This window comes from Pyxicephalus adspersus, chromosome 7 (genome assembly GCF_032062135.1).
Source record: "Pyxicephalus adspersus chromosome 7, UCB_Pads_2.0, whole genome shotgun sequence".
Lineage (NCBI taxonomy): Eukaryota > Metazoa > Chordata > Amphibia > Anura > Pyxicephalidae > Pyxicephalus > Pyxicephalus adspersus.
In genome coordinates, this window is record NC_092864.1 from 22,120,908 (window position 1) to 22,135,061 (window position 14,154).

Here is a 14,154-nt window from a genome sequence, read left to right on the forward strand (position 1 = left end):
AAGTCAGTCACCTGATCTGAACCCAATTGTTAAATTTTAAACTTCGGACAGAAAGGCCCACAAACAAACAGCAACTGAAAGCCGCTGCAGTAAAGGCCTGGCAGAGCATTAAAAAGGAGGAAACCCCACATCTGGTTATGTCCATGAGTTCAACACTACAGACTGTCATTGCCAGCAAAGGGTTTTCAACCAAGTATTAGAAAAGAACATTTTCTTTTCAGCTTTTTAATTTGTCCAATTACTTTTGAGCCCCTGAAATGAAGTGATTGTGTTAAAAAAGGCTTTAAGTCCTCACATTTTTATGCAATCTTTTTGTTCTGCAGTTCAACTGCATCTGAGTTGTTTCATTTAAAACTATTTGTGGTAATGTACAGAACCAAAATTAGAAAAAAAAGTTGTCTCTGTCCAAATATTTATGGACTTAACTGTATATTCCTAAAGCTGGACCTCATGATGAACCCATGTATTGGGTTGCATCTAATCAATTTATGGTTTAGCTGTGTACTTAGTTCTCGGGTAAACATTATAAAGTGGACATTTTAAATATAGAAGCCAAAAAAAAAGTTGACCCATATAAAATTAGAAAAGAGAGCATAGACTCACAGAAAGTCACAGGAAATCCAGAACTTTACAAATGTCACTAGGTCAAAGAATGAATGTGACCTTTTTTGGTGGAAAAGAATTGCTCACTTGCATATATTTTTTTTCTTTTTGCATCTTGTAATAGGATGCCATGGGAAATCACAAACATGAAAGATTAGACTGACAAGGCTTTTACTCAGTAAATACTGTACTCATACATACACATAAATATTTTTGTGATATACATATGAAATCATTTTTTCTTTAATAAATTGCTATGAAGAGCATTAGAAAACCTAGTGATAACCTTCTAGCAAAACAACTTGTGCCAAGTTTCAAAATCTATTTTTATCACTTGGCCTGGGTTCACACTGTTTTGTTGTGGCAATGAGCCTGATAAATTAAAGCTTTCTGAGACTGGAGAATATAGACTTCCATGGGAGAAACTTGGTGATCGATGAAACGTGACCAGGATTGAAAACATTTGGCAACTAATAGTAAATGATTTTTAGAAAATCCATTCCAGGTTTGCTCGATCATTTCTCCCATGATAGTCTATCCTCTCCAGTTTTGGAATGCTTTAATAAATCGGGCCCAGTGTGTGCAGTTGCGCAAAACAAGTTCACTAAACTCCTATTGGTTAACGGCACCCCAATGCACTTTGCCAGCTCACATGCACTGTATCACCCAATGTACTACTATGGGTTGTGGTTACAAAACCCAGCTCATGCAAATTGTTGCATTAGGTAATTCATGGTTTTTAATTGACAGCATAATTCATAACATGGATGGGCAACAATTCTCTTCTGTTTACTTCAATAATTAGTTATTTATCAATTTTTAAAAAAAAATTTTGTATGCTAATGCTGACACATGCAACTTTCCTAATGTAAAATATCATTTTTAATGACAGTTTGTCATGAATATGCAAAATCATTTATCTGGGGTCCAGCAGCACTGGGCCAGAAGACAACCAGCAGCCAGGATACAGTCAGTTATAGCTTAGAGAAGAATGATAATCATGATTATGAGACATAGATGATATAGAGCATTTAAATGTTTGTCTTCCTGTGATAATGACTAAAGGAAATGATTTCATGTTGCAGCTACCAGTGGAGGAAGATCTGACGGGAGAGGGTCCTCCGATCCCAACCAGTGGGACCTTCGTTCAGGAACTCTTTCAGGCTCAGTATAAGTAAATCACTGCCATTATTTTTAAAAATCACATTAAAAAACTGAAAAGGAGTATGATTGAGGAAACTTATTGAAAATAATGCCTAAAACAGAAATCCAGAAAAATATGTAAAAAAAACAGGGGAAACATTTTTACATCATTTAATATTTTGTGTGTAATAAATAAATATATATATATATAATGAATATTCTTACTATTAAGGGCAAAGCTTAATAGTAATTAGTGGGCATGTTTTAATGCCCACTTCCAAGCAGCTCTCCTCAGCTGCCTGGCGTAAAGAAAATGCCCATCTCTACTGTATATGGAGGAGAATTTGATTCACTCCATGTAACTGTGCTGGACTGTACCAGCAATATCATGCTATGCATAGCCATTTGTAAGCTTTGACTTGGGTAAGTGACAGATGGGGTAGGGAAAAAAACTAGTATGCTTCTGAGGAGGAGGCCGGTAAAGTGATCTCGTGGTTTTACATTGCCCTCACGTTTTAGTTATATATAAATAAACTTCACATCTCACACCAAGAAGGCCAGCTAAAATGAGCCCCAGCCTTATCTTTATTCTTGAACACTTTACAGTCTGCAGTGAATGTTCTTACTCTGATTTCACTGCATACCGTCAGCTTCTCATACAAGTGCGTCAGACAGAACCTAGCTCTTTTCCTGGCTTGATATATCTGACATATGGCATTATCTAGCCCTAATTGGACTTCAGTTCTTTCATTCTTTGAGTCTCCGCATCATATGTGGGTGTTACTTTTACAAATTCTGCAATCTGTATGCAAATGCTGTGTTCTAGAAACACCCACTCCATCTGACTACCATATACCCATTAAAGCAATTTATTATTTGCAAAACGCTTCACAGGACTAAAGACTTTTGAGAGAAGTACTGCAGATGCTGGTGCTGTGATCCTTTCAGGAAGCTATGTACAGCACCCTGATGGACCCTCACACAATCAGCCTGCATACTGAGACCCAGTGGTGACATCACAGCATTAGTGTTATATAACAAAAACAGAAAGAGTTTGTTTATTTGTAAAAAATATAATCAGATTAAACTTCGGCTCTAAGGCTACGTACACATATTCAATAATTGTCAGAAAAGATCTTACATGATCCTTTCCAACAACAAAAGACCAAACAAGCGCTGTACATACAACACCGTTCTGCTCTATGGAGAGGGGAAGGGGGAGAACGACAGAGCGACACCCAGTTGTGCTCTCTCCCCTTAAATTCCAATACGTCAGTCATTAGTGGACCCGCCAGGATGGATCCATGATGGATGTAAGATGAGCGCTGTATACACACCGTATTCTCATCCGATACCAGCCCTGAGGCAATAATCAGATGAGAATCATCTGACATGTATATATGTAGCCTAAGTGTTAGGGTACTGTTTGTACTTTACTCATAACACATTAGGAAGGAACATTATGGTGAAAGATGTTTTTATAACGAAATAAGGAATATATAGGTAACTGACTGTAGTGTTTAATACTTTTGATTTTTGTGTCCATTTCTCAATAGGTCTTCCTTGACTTGCCCTCATTGTCAGAAACAGAGTAACACATTTGACCCATTTCTCTGCATCTCATTGCCAATCCCCTTGCCTCACACAAGGTAAGAGTGTATCAGCTTCATATTTATTATGTTTGTGTTTTACATGTCCTTGTTGCAGCTTTGTGCTCCTTATAAAAGGGTTTCTACTCCAACCCAAAGAGGGTGCAACAGCTTACACACAATTTTTTGTTTGTTTTTCTGGGAGGCTAGAAACCAAGGAGAGACCATAGTAGTATGACCTGTGGAGTCTGCAATCAGAATGCATGAAAGTACAAATGTTTTCCCAAAATTGAATGAAACAGAATGTATTCAAATAACAAAATGAAACATTCTTAGCACTGTGTATGTCATTTTTCTTAACCATACCTCCATCAATCATCACTAGTACAAAGAACAAAAATATTTATATTGTGAATGAAGTTAAGTTAAAACATGTCCGCAGAAAAAATATTCTGTCCTGAAGAGTAAAAAACAAAGTGACTATTAACTGCTATCTAGTAGCAGTAACATTCTGATAGTTTGTTCCATTGTATGATAATGACAGAACTGTAATGAAGAATAGATTCCAGCATGGGGAAATTCAGGGAGGGCTAAAAACACTTCTTGAAAATTCAGGCAGCTGAGTTAGCATTTTCAGCTCACTAGAGGAAGTTATGAGATCCTGGGTTTCTGACAGAAACACAAAAGGTTGTTTAATAAAAAAAAAAAAAAGCTACAATTTATCCTGCCTTTGCTTTCAGTTCAAACACGCCCCAATAGGACTTGCAAGTGGAGAAAAAAACAGACTGTGCTTCTAATGTTTAAAGCAGATTTGCTAGCCAAACACAGGGAAGTGGTCTTATGCTACGCTGCTCACAGGTAGCACTCTTGCCTTTGCAGCGCTAGGTCCCAGGTTTGAATCTCGGCCAGGACACTATCTGCATGGAGTTTGCAAGTTCTCCTCATGTCTGCGTGTGTGGGTTTCCTCCGGGTATTCCAGTTTCCTCCCACATCCCAAAAACATGCAGTAAAGTTAATTGGCTTCCCCTCAAAATTGACCTTAGACTACAATAATGACATATGACTATGGTAGGGACATTAGATTGTGAGCTCCTTTGGGGGACAGTTAGTGACATGACTATCAACTTTGTACAGCCCTGCGTAATATGGTGCTATAGAAATACTGTATAGTAATATTAATAATAATTAAAGTGACCCTTTTACTACTGTGCACCTTTTACATTATGCCTCTGCTGTGAAGGAACAGGCTCTATGCTTACATTTGCAGTGGCCCGTATCTGTTTAAATATCTCTGCTGCCATTTGCTGGGGTTTCTCTCACCAGCTCATCATACATAAATTTTTTGATGTGATGTATGATCAGGCAAAGAAAAGCATCCGGTATAGGTGCAGCTATCCAGAGCAATGCCTACATTGAGCAAAGCTAAGTGGTAGCATTTTAACATATAAGCTGCAGGAAAAGAAAGTACAAAACTTGGTATTTTTTAGCTGGGCTTTTATTTTCCCAAGACGTACGCTTACTTTTAATTAAAATTGTTATATTGGTGATAGATGTTAGCTGAAAAAACATAGCAGTAAAAGCAGCCGTGTCTAATAAATATTGAATTCTGCGTTTTATGTAATTTTTCAAATGTGTTCTCATAGGCATTTGTGTTTTATCTGCTAGGCCCCTTTATGTGACGGTGGTTTACCAGGGGAAATGCTCGCATTGTATGCGAATTGGTGTTGCTGTACCTCTGTCTGGAAATGTGGTGCGCCTACGGGAAGCCATATCCATGGAGACCAAAATACCAACAGACCAGGTAACTATTCTAGCTCTCTAGTTTTTTGAAACACTAGTGATCATTCAATTTTCAGGTTTAGCATCCCTGGATGCCTTCTTTAATGTGAGCATCGCTTGAGCATCAGAGATTAGGATTTAACGTTTGACTCTATTTACAAGTAGTCCCTGAATTAAGGACATCCGACTTATGGGGACCACTCCTAGATATGAACGGGGCTTCCCTGCTCATCCTTTGTGTGCAAGACAGAGGCTTGATGGGGGGGGGTTCACATGACTTCTGCAACATCTTTTCACTCTATAATGACCAAGACAAACTCTGCAGTTGTTTTTTTTTTTGCATATCAAAGCACAACTTGTTCCAGAAGTTAGTTTCTAGGCTCCATAAAGTTTTTTGTTTTTTTTTTTGCTTTGTTTGTGATTATACAGTAACTGACACCACGCTGCCTAATATTATGTCGAGACAAACATCTGTCCTAGATGCATTTATTAAAATATTGTACCTAGTTTGACTTACATAGAAATCCACTTAAGAACAAACTTACAGTCCCTGTCTTGTATGTAACCCGGGGACTACCTATACACATAACATTTTTAGTTTGGATAACATATTTTTTTTTTCTGCATATGTGTTACTAACCTGCAGTTCTTTGTAAATATTACGTGTATAATATATATACATAGCTACATTTGTTGCTGTACAAAGATCTGCTCCACAAAGATCTGTTAAGTCTGCCAGAGAAGTGGACCTAATGTATTTTCCTGTCCTGTAATGGTGTAATAACAATGCTACACCTATCCCACTCTCATGTAGGCTGTGTTTGCTTACACTACAGTGAAATGTCAAGATGCAGGGACCGTGACTATTAGAATTGTCACTGCTTTTTCAACATAAAGCACCTGGCCGCACTTAGGCTATGTACTGGCGCAGATGTTTCTCACCTGGGCTCATTCTGGACGAGAATCTGACATTGTACAGCAGTCGTCTGATGTCATTCATGGATTCGTCCTGACTGATCCATGAATGACTGCAATAGAACAGAATGGCACTGTGCGTACAACACTCATTTATCTGTCAGACTTTTATCACTCGAAACGATCATGAAAGATCATTTCCAGCGACAATAATTGAGTGTGTGTATGCAGACTTAGTGTTGCCCAATAGATTTTGGATTGGCAACACTGCCTCGGTTTGTGCACCTTGTACCAATTGGATTTGGTGCACATTTAGATGTTTATACAGGAGCCTTTACTTGAATAGACATGATCACTCCAGTAGCAGCTATAAGCCACTAGATGGAGCATTGTGCTTAGGGAATCTGTAGATGGTTTTAATGATATTTTATTAACTTTGAAAAAGTTGGAAAATAATATTCTGTATGCATGTTAATGATTTCAATCCTTGTAAATGTAATCCTTGTATGTAAATTTCAAGTGTATAGATGCATCTATTTTTGATTTCTACATGTTTAAGTTGTGCTTCCTGTTTAGCAAATGCTACTCGATGGTTGTGCTCCTCATGTTATTTAGCTGACTGATATCTAATCCCCAAAGTAGTTAATCACAGAGGGATAAATGGGTTAAAAACCTATCCCTTTTTAGTGTTTTTTTTTTTTTTAATCTCTATTTATTCCAAGGTTGTAGCACTGCTTACAGGTCCACCCTCTTTCAGCGGCTCTCACCTTCCCAAGCACCCTCAGGGCTGCCTCGCCTGACACTTGGATGTGTCCCTACTTGCAGACTTTGCCTTCTTCTTCAGCATTTCAGCAAACGGACTGCCTCATAATCCAAGCCTTGTCAACAATACAAAATGTTTTTTGATTTAGTAACCCAGACCGCCCTCTACACATTCCAACACTGCGTTTCATCCAACCCACTGGGCCTCACCTAGAACTCCAAACTCTAAAGGCAGTGGACATTTATTTATTACAGTGATTATCACATTAAGTTACTGGATCCCAATAAACATTTCTTCTCTGTTTATATGGTAAAATAAGAACGACAACCCATATAGAAGCTCTATCCTGAATTGTGAACAGTTTGTATTACTGGTAACTCCTGGTGGGACAATACGGTAGTTGTGATGTTGGTACAAGATTGTATAAAAAAAACAAAAGTAGCATAACCCCCAGTGGGACTCTTATCATATTAATATGTCACTCCAGGGTCTTGCTTTCATCTTTACCTTTACTTTCGTTTTTTTCTTACTTCAGATAGTAATAACGGAAATGTATTTTGATGGCTTCCATCGCTCCTTCTCTGACACGGATGATTTGGATACTGTCCATGAAAGTGACTGCATATTTGCCTTTGAAACTCCAGAAATATTCCCATCAGAAGGAATTCTAGGCCAGAGAGGTAAGTCTGATCAATGTAGACCACCTCAGTAGCTCAAGGTTGGGAAGAAGGCAATCCATCATGTTATATTTATACCACTGAAGATTTATTTATTTTGCATTAACACAGTTTAGGGGAGTCATAGGACAAGTAAAGCAGAAGTTGAAACCAGTCCGAATTTTCTGAGGTTTATTAGCAGTAACGGTAAAATATTTCCATCCTATAGCCTCTGTCTTGGGATAATACACCAAGCTGCCCCAAAAACAATTGTTAGTATTGTTCAAAAAAACTTTGAAAGTGAAAGCAGCATAGTAAGGCTTACAAACTGCTTAGGCATTAATAAAGCTGAATTATGCCATTAGACATTATTCTCTGGGGAAAAAAGGGAACTGTTTTAGTACCTAAATCTTGGCACGGTTTGTGTATTTCTTCTAGATCTGTGCAGTAATTCAGCATGAAACTTTGCCTCTGCAGGAGCTTCCTGTATAAAGACTAGTCACCGTTGCTTTGTCTTTATAAAAAGTGATTGGCCTTGTATACACCCCCTGTAGTTTTCTGCATACAGTCTGTGGGAGGTGGACCTGCTGGGCCCATCCCAAAGCTCTGTTCTTTACACTGGGATGATGTCGGTGCTACTTTCACTAGTTAACTGGGTTTGCAAAGCATTTGATGGACACTAAGTGGAATTATATTCTTTGTTGCTATTGAGAAATATATTTTTATGAAAGTGTTTTTGTCCACAGTTTAGTTTTAGCAGCAAATAGGATCACATACTTTGATTACTGGAAAAACAATGACATCTCAGAGCTCACATTATTGCTACAGCCACTATCTTGCACTAGTAAATTGTGTCCTTTCATTAATGGCTGCCTGGTTTCTCTGCACTTGGCCCCTAAATAAGCATTATAGAATATTGACTTACCTTAAATGGGAAATGTAGTCTTTTAAGGGATTTTTGTTTTCTGCAAGTATAGTAAATCTTCCTATTTGAATAGATGAAGGCTACAGGTATTCCTCATTTAAAGACATCCCTGTCTACCAACCAGCTCTAAGAGGAGTACACTGTACAAGAACTCTGCCTCTCCTAAACTCTAACAAGCTCTATCTTCCTCCCTGTGTTGCTTTCCAAGTCTGCCCTCTTCCTTATTCAAACCTCAAAATGATTAAAAGGTTTTGCTTTCAGGTAAACTTTTACAATGTTTAAATATACCTACTTATACAGGTAGTATCCAGCTACACTACAAGTGCCTCTACTTCTTTGGCTTTCAGGTTCCGCAAGACAGTTTGCAGTAGAAAAGAGCTGTCTAGCTCTACTCTTTGGGTGGCAGAATCTGCACACAATTTAGTATATCTCTGTAACTGGCGCCTCTCTAAATGCAGGGCTGTCTGTCAAAGAGTACAGTGCTGTCTAAGAGTGAGAGAATTACCATTTAAATGCAAATCTTTCCTGATTTGTTGTCCTTGAGAACTGGACTTGAACAGCCCTGTGTAGCTGAGCAGAGCATGGCATTTGAGTAGTGGGTATATTAATTATTAAGCCAGAAACGCTTTTGCAAATATCTATGACTCTACCTAAACATAACTGCACGTTTACAGAAATGTTCTTTACATGATCATTGCTTTCCATAACCACATGACTTGTTTTTTTTAATTATATAATTAAATAATTTATTTATAAACTTTATAAACTTTGATCACGGTCATGTGCTACAATCCACTGTTCATGACCTGATGGGGCTACGCAGCACCAAGTTTAACAAGTCATGTGACGAGCTGCAGTTCAGTCCCTTCTAAAGACTGAGACTGGAGATTGGACATGTGACCTGAAATGGAAAAAATGAAATGCTAAAAAAATGTATTTATACTTTTATACTTCTTTACAATGTGTATGGGGAAATGGATGTACATGGGCTTACTGACACCTAACTCTTTCATTAACTGCTCTGATTCCACTGATCTAAAATCTAATTGGTTGGTATAGGCTGCTGTGAAAGGTACATTTGATACACATGGGCTTAAAATTGGTTAAAACATTATCACTTATGATTTTTATTTTCCTTCTGAACTTTACAGGAATTTGTCTAAACAATAACCAGAATTATGTGAGGAATGGGATTGACCATAATCGTTCTCCACATTACTCTTCTGGCTCAGCAAGGATTCCTGTTAACAGGTTTGGCATCACCGACCGAATAGTTATCCTGGTCTGTAACAGAGCATATAGTGGACAACATGGCAAGAGGTGAGCATCTGGCCAAGTGACTTTTGTTATTGAATATGCTGTCATATGTTTCTGATAAAAAACAAAAATAAACCGACACAAAAGCAACTTTATGCAAACACACAAAACTATATGTGTTGTGCTTCCAATGGATGACCGCAAATCAGTGCTATGCATTTGCTTAGCAGGAAGTCTTATGTGTTTTGGAAAATATTAATCTCTTCTCCACCACCATCATTCTTTGTATATTCAGTTCTGGGAACTTGAGAAAGTTTTACATCTAAATTTAAAGTTATCAAAAGCTTTTTGACATTAAATTTGAACATTCTGAAGGACAAAATAGAATGTTTTATTTTACTCTACTTTTCAAAAGAAACCTTGAGAGAAACATGAAGGTTGTTACCATTGCTGATTTCTCCTGGATGATGCCTGGCTGCAATCCTGATCTTAGGCTTTAATGCTTTGCATGCTTTTCCAGGGAAAAGTCTCAGACATCTCATGAAGTTGTCACAGATAAAGTCAGCTTTAGGTGCGAAAAATTGGTCCCTGATATGTAAATTATCCTGAACACCCTTGTAACGTGTATTACACCGTGTGGCAGGGAGATTTTTAGGTAGTAGTCACCAATACAGAAAGCTTATGAGAGATGGAGTCTGTTGGTGTCCACTCTTTATCATATAAGGGTTTTCTTGGGGTATTTTAAATAAGGTAACCAATTGACTATATTGTTACTCATGTGTTCTTAGATTTGGGCAGCCATTTGTTTTGTATCTGGAGAGAAATGTCACATGGGATGTCCTGCAGAAGGAGATCTTGGAGAAAATGCAGTACCTTTTACGACCTTCAGTGTGTGTTCAGGTAAGGGAAACTCATCATTATCCTCTCTTCCCCTGTTTTTCTCTGTTGTTCTCCCACTTTTTTTAACTCTCTTTTTGATATGTCTTTCTTTGTTTTGTGTCCTTTCTCCCTCTTCCTCCTCTATACCTGTTTCTCTTGCTCTTTTCTGTGTTCTCTTCCTACCCACCTCTTGTTTGTATATTCTCAACCTGTGTTACTCTGTACTTTTTTCACTCTTTTGGTTGCATGATCTCTTTGTTTTTCTCTTTATCAAGCTTCCACTCACACATTCCCACTTTCTCACCCTTTTTCTTGTTCACTCTCTCCCACACCCTGTTTCACCTTCACAGGTTTGTCCATTTAGCCTTCGCGTAGTTACTGCTGTCGGGATAACTTACCTCTTACCTCAGGAAGAAAAACCTCTGTGTCACCCCACTGTTGAAAGGTATATTTGGCAGCACTTATTGTGGTGTAAAGAAATAAAATGTACATATAATATTTAATTTTAGAGACTATTTTTACCATTTTTGCACGCCCATTTTATTGGTCTAAAATCCACTGAATGAAAGGGTTGGCCCAGAAATACTCTGGCCCGAGAAGGAAGGTACTAGATGATCTGACCTTTCACAGCTTTAAAGGTACCTTGTGAGAATCCCAGTTTCAGCACAGGAGAGGAGCCTGAAGGGAAAGCTGAACTTCACCTTTAAAGGGTGGGCAATTCAGTTTATTTAATGTAAGGTAATTGTGTGAAAGAGTAACCCCCATACATACCAACAGCAGAAAACATACAGTTGCCTAATATAAAGCGGTGATGCTTCATGGATACCTACAACGCTCCATTTTTCCGGGTAGGTTTGTTTTTACATTAACAGCAACAATCTACAAAATGAGCCTTTTAAATTATTACCACTCTGTTAGGTGCTTTCACTGTATGATTGTTGTTAAATAGTCCATGTCCCACATCAAATCTGAACAATCTGCAGTTTAAACAAAAAAAAGGCTTGCAACTGGGATCTAGACCAAAATTTGTGTATGGTCAGTTTTTGGTATGCTTACATTCACGTGTGTGTTCATTACACACACACACACACTCACACTCGCACAAATACCAGTCTATATATACCCCTGCTAAATATATCTTTTTATATTTTAGAAATTTTCCTTTCTGGTAGTATATTAAATAGATCATGATTAAAAGAAAAAAATGAAGAAACCTTTTTGTGTGTTAAGCACTATTTTGTGGTTTTCTTCCAGGGCTCTCAAATCTTGTGGTTTAGGTGGGGCCGCTCATGTGAAGTTGGTAGTGGAATGGGACAGAGAAACAAAGGAATAGTAAGTATATAAAGAGAAAGTTATTATTTGGCAGCTGTAGAAATAGTTCTTTGAATTGATGGTTATTGTAAGGAAGAGGCTGGGCATTGCAGGTTGCTGATTCATCATTAGAATAACGTCATTGGCTTGTCATCTTATCACAAGAGGTTAACAGGGAAGAACCAATAACCTATATATGGCCCACAGCCTCTGTCATAAAATCACTAATGTGTGGTACACCAGCACTGTTGACCATAGTAGAAAATACATGCTTACAAAAAAGTTATTTTATATTTCATTGGAGTTGATCAACCGCCTTGCAATTGTCGGCCCGGCATAATTGGCAGAACAGTAGTCCCTATGTGCGCACGGGGAATCCACTGCTGTGCGGGACCCTCACTGACCACCCCCACTCTGATTCGAAGGACGCACTCTGCACAGAGCCCACACTGACACCGGACCCTGTGCTCATGGAATCCCTCGCGCCATCCTGGTGGGCGTGTGCTGTGCGGGACTGGCGCAGACCACGTCTTCACTAACTCAGAATACGTGCTGAATGGTCAGCCCCAACACATTTTCACCACACCAAATCTGGCCCTCATTGCAAAAAGTTTTGACACCCCTGACCTATATGGATACCACACCCCAACATTTGCAAGTATGTATCTAAAGACTATATTTTCTGTTTTTCTTGTCTGTATGTTGTATTCTGAGGGAATGTATTCATCTGTTACCTGGAGAGACCACTAAAAACATTGAAGGATAAACTTGACTGGTTAAAATAGGTACTGCCAGATTTACTCCATCCTTACTTTATCACTGCTAATTCTCTGCTGCATTCATGTGCAAAGTCTGTCAACCCATAACATCCAGTTAATGGTGATCTTTCATTGAATGGACTCCAGCAGTATTTCTCAACCAGGGTTCCCCTGGAGGTTGCTAAGGGGTTCCTTCCGTTTCATTGACTCCCTTTATCTTTATTTGGCTATATGTGTTACCATTGGCTACCACACTAAATTACTATGATCTGTGGTTCTTATATTTATAGCAGACCACAAAATTAGTTCAAAGGCTCCCATATGTTGAAAAGTTCAAGAAACACTGGTCTGTGATATTCTGAAATCTGATTAATTGCTAGAGCCTATTGTTTATTAACCCCCCTAGCAGTCTAATTCTGTCCAAACTTCCGTGCAAAAAGTGATACAATTTTTTTGCATGGAAATTTATTTTACATTGTAGGTTATAATTCTTAGGCAAAACTCATTGAAATATGTGGAATAGTTATTAAATTTAATAATAAACTTAAAAAAACACACAAATTATTTTTTTTAATAAAAAAAAAATAGTCGTTTAACATGCAATATAACTGTACAGCAGCATATAATATATATATTTTATTATATGTATATACATATATATTATATGAATATTTCTTTGTATTGGACTCAATACAGCTATTTTGTATTGAATCCAATGCAAAGTGATTTTGAATTTCCCGCCACTAACTCCCGGCTACATCGACGTCACGGGAAACCCCGTTGATCTTAGCTTTGCATTTCCTGGCCGGAGATCAGTGGAGCAGGAAGTGTCCCCAGGACCTGCGGGGACAAGCAGGACGCCGGGGATCAGTGACGGAGCAAGGTAAGTGTTTTTTTTTTTTAACGAGTGTGACTCGGGATTTCCGCTTTATGTAACCAAAATCCACCCCGAGTCTCGTAAAAAAAAAAAAACAGTTACATAAAGCGGTAATCTCGAGTCACACTCGTAAAAAAAAAACGACCACACTGGGGATTACCGCTAGGGTGGTTAACTGCTTTGCTGAATAAGATAACAGATCTCTGATTTATGGGGACAGGGATTGATCCCTAGCTGGGCTTTTGAATTGAGATAATTCCACCTCCTGGTCTACTCACTTAGACAAGTGGTAACATAAAATTTACAGGGCAAAGTTCAACTTTTCATTTTTAAGGATCTTCTTGTCTGGCCATTGGACTGCTGTCACCAGAGCTACCAAAATTTGATTTATTTTCTGTCTTTTAGGAGGGGTTTCCATTGAAGTGCATCAAAAATAAGCTTTGTGATAGGGCCCCGCCCCCTATGTCAACCAGCTACCTACGCCACCAAGCACATAAACTTTTCTGAATTCCAAACATATGGTGTGCTTATGGCTGCCTACTTTTGTTTGAAATGCTGTTTTGATAGCTTAGTTGATATGGGCTACACTTGTCTGGTTTTATTAGGCAGCTTGTGATAGGTGTCTGCTAACCTGCAATGTTAAGTGCAGCTCCATAATTGCCTCAGTGACAAGCTTGTCTGAATATTCTCCAGGCACAG

General features: G+C 38.3%; 1 protein-coding gene across 1 annotated transcript in view; it reads left to right on the plus strand.

Annotated features, from left to right (window-relative positions):
- Positions 1-14,154, plus strand: part of USP31 (ubiquitin specific peptidase 31) — a 39,614-nt gene that overhangs the window by 12,819 nt on the left and 12,641 nt on the right. Inside the window, exons 3-10 of the mRNA XM_072417809.1 lie at positions 1,689-1,777; positions 3,303-3,395; positions 5,001-5,136; positions 7,328-7,472; positions 9,525-9,693; positions 10,419-10,530; positions 10,860-10,954; positions 11,764-11,841. Coding sequence (XP_072273910.1) covers positions 1,689-1,777; positions 3,303-3,395; positions 5,001-5,136; positions 7,328-7,472; positions 9,525-9,693; positions 10,419-10,530; positions 10,860-10,954; positions 11,764-11,841 — 917 coding nt within the window. The remainder of the gene's footprint in view (positions 1-1,688; positions 1,778-3,302; positions 3,396-5,000; positions 5,137-7,327; positions 7,473-9,524; positions 9,694-10,418; positions 10,531-10,859; positions 10,955-11,763; positions 11,842-14,154) is intronic.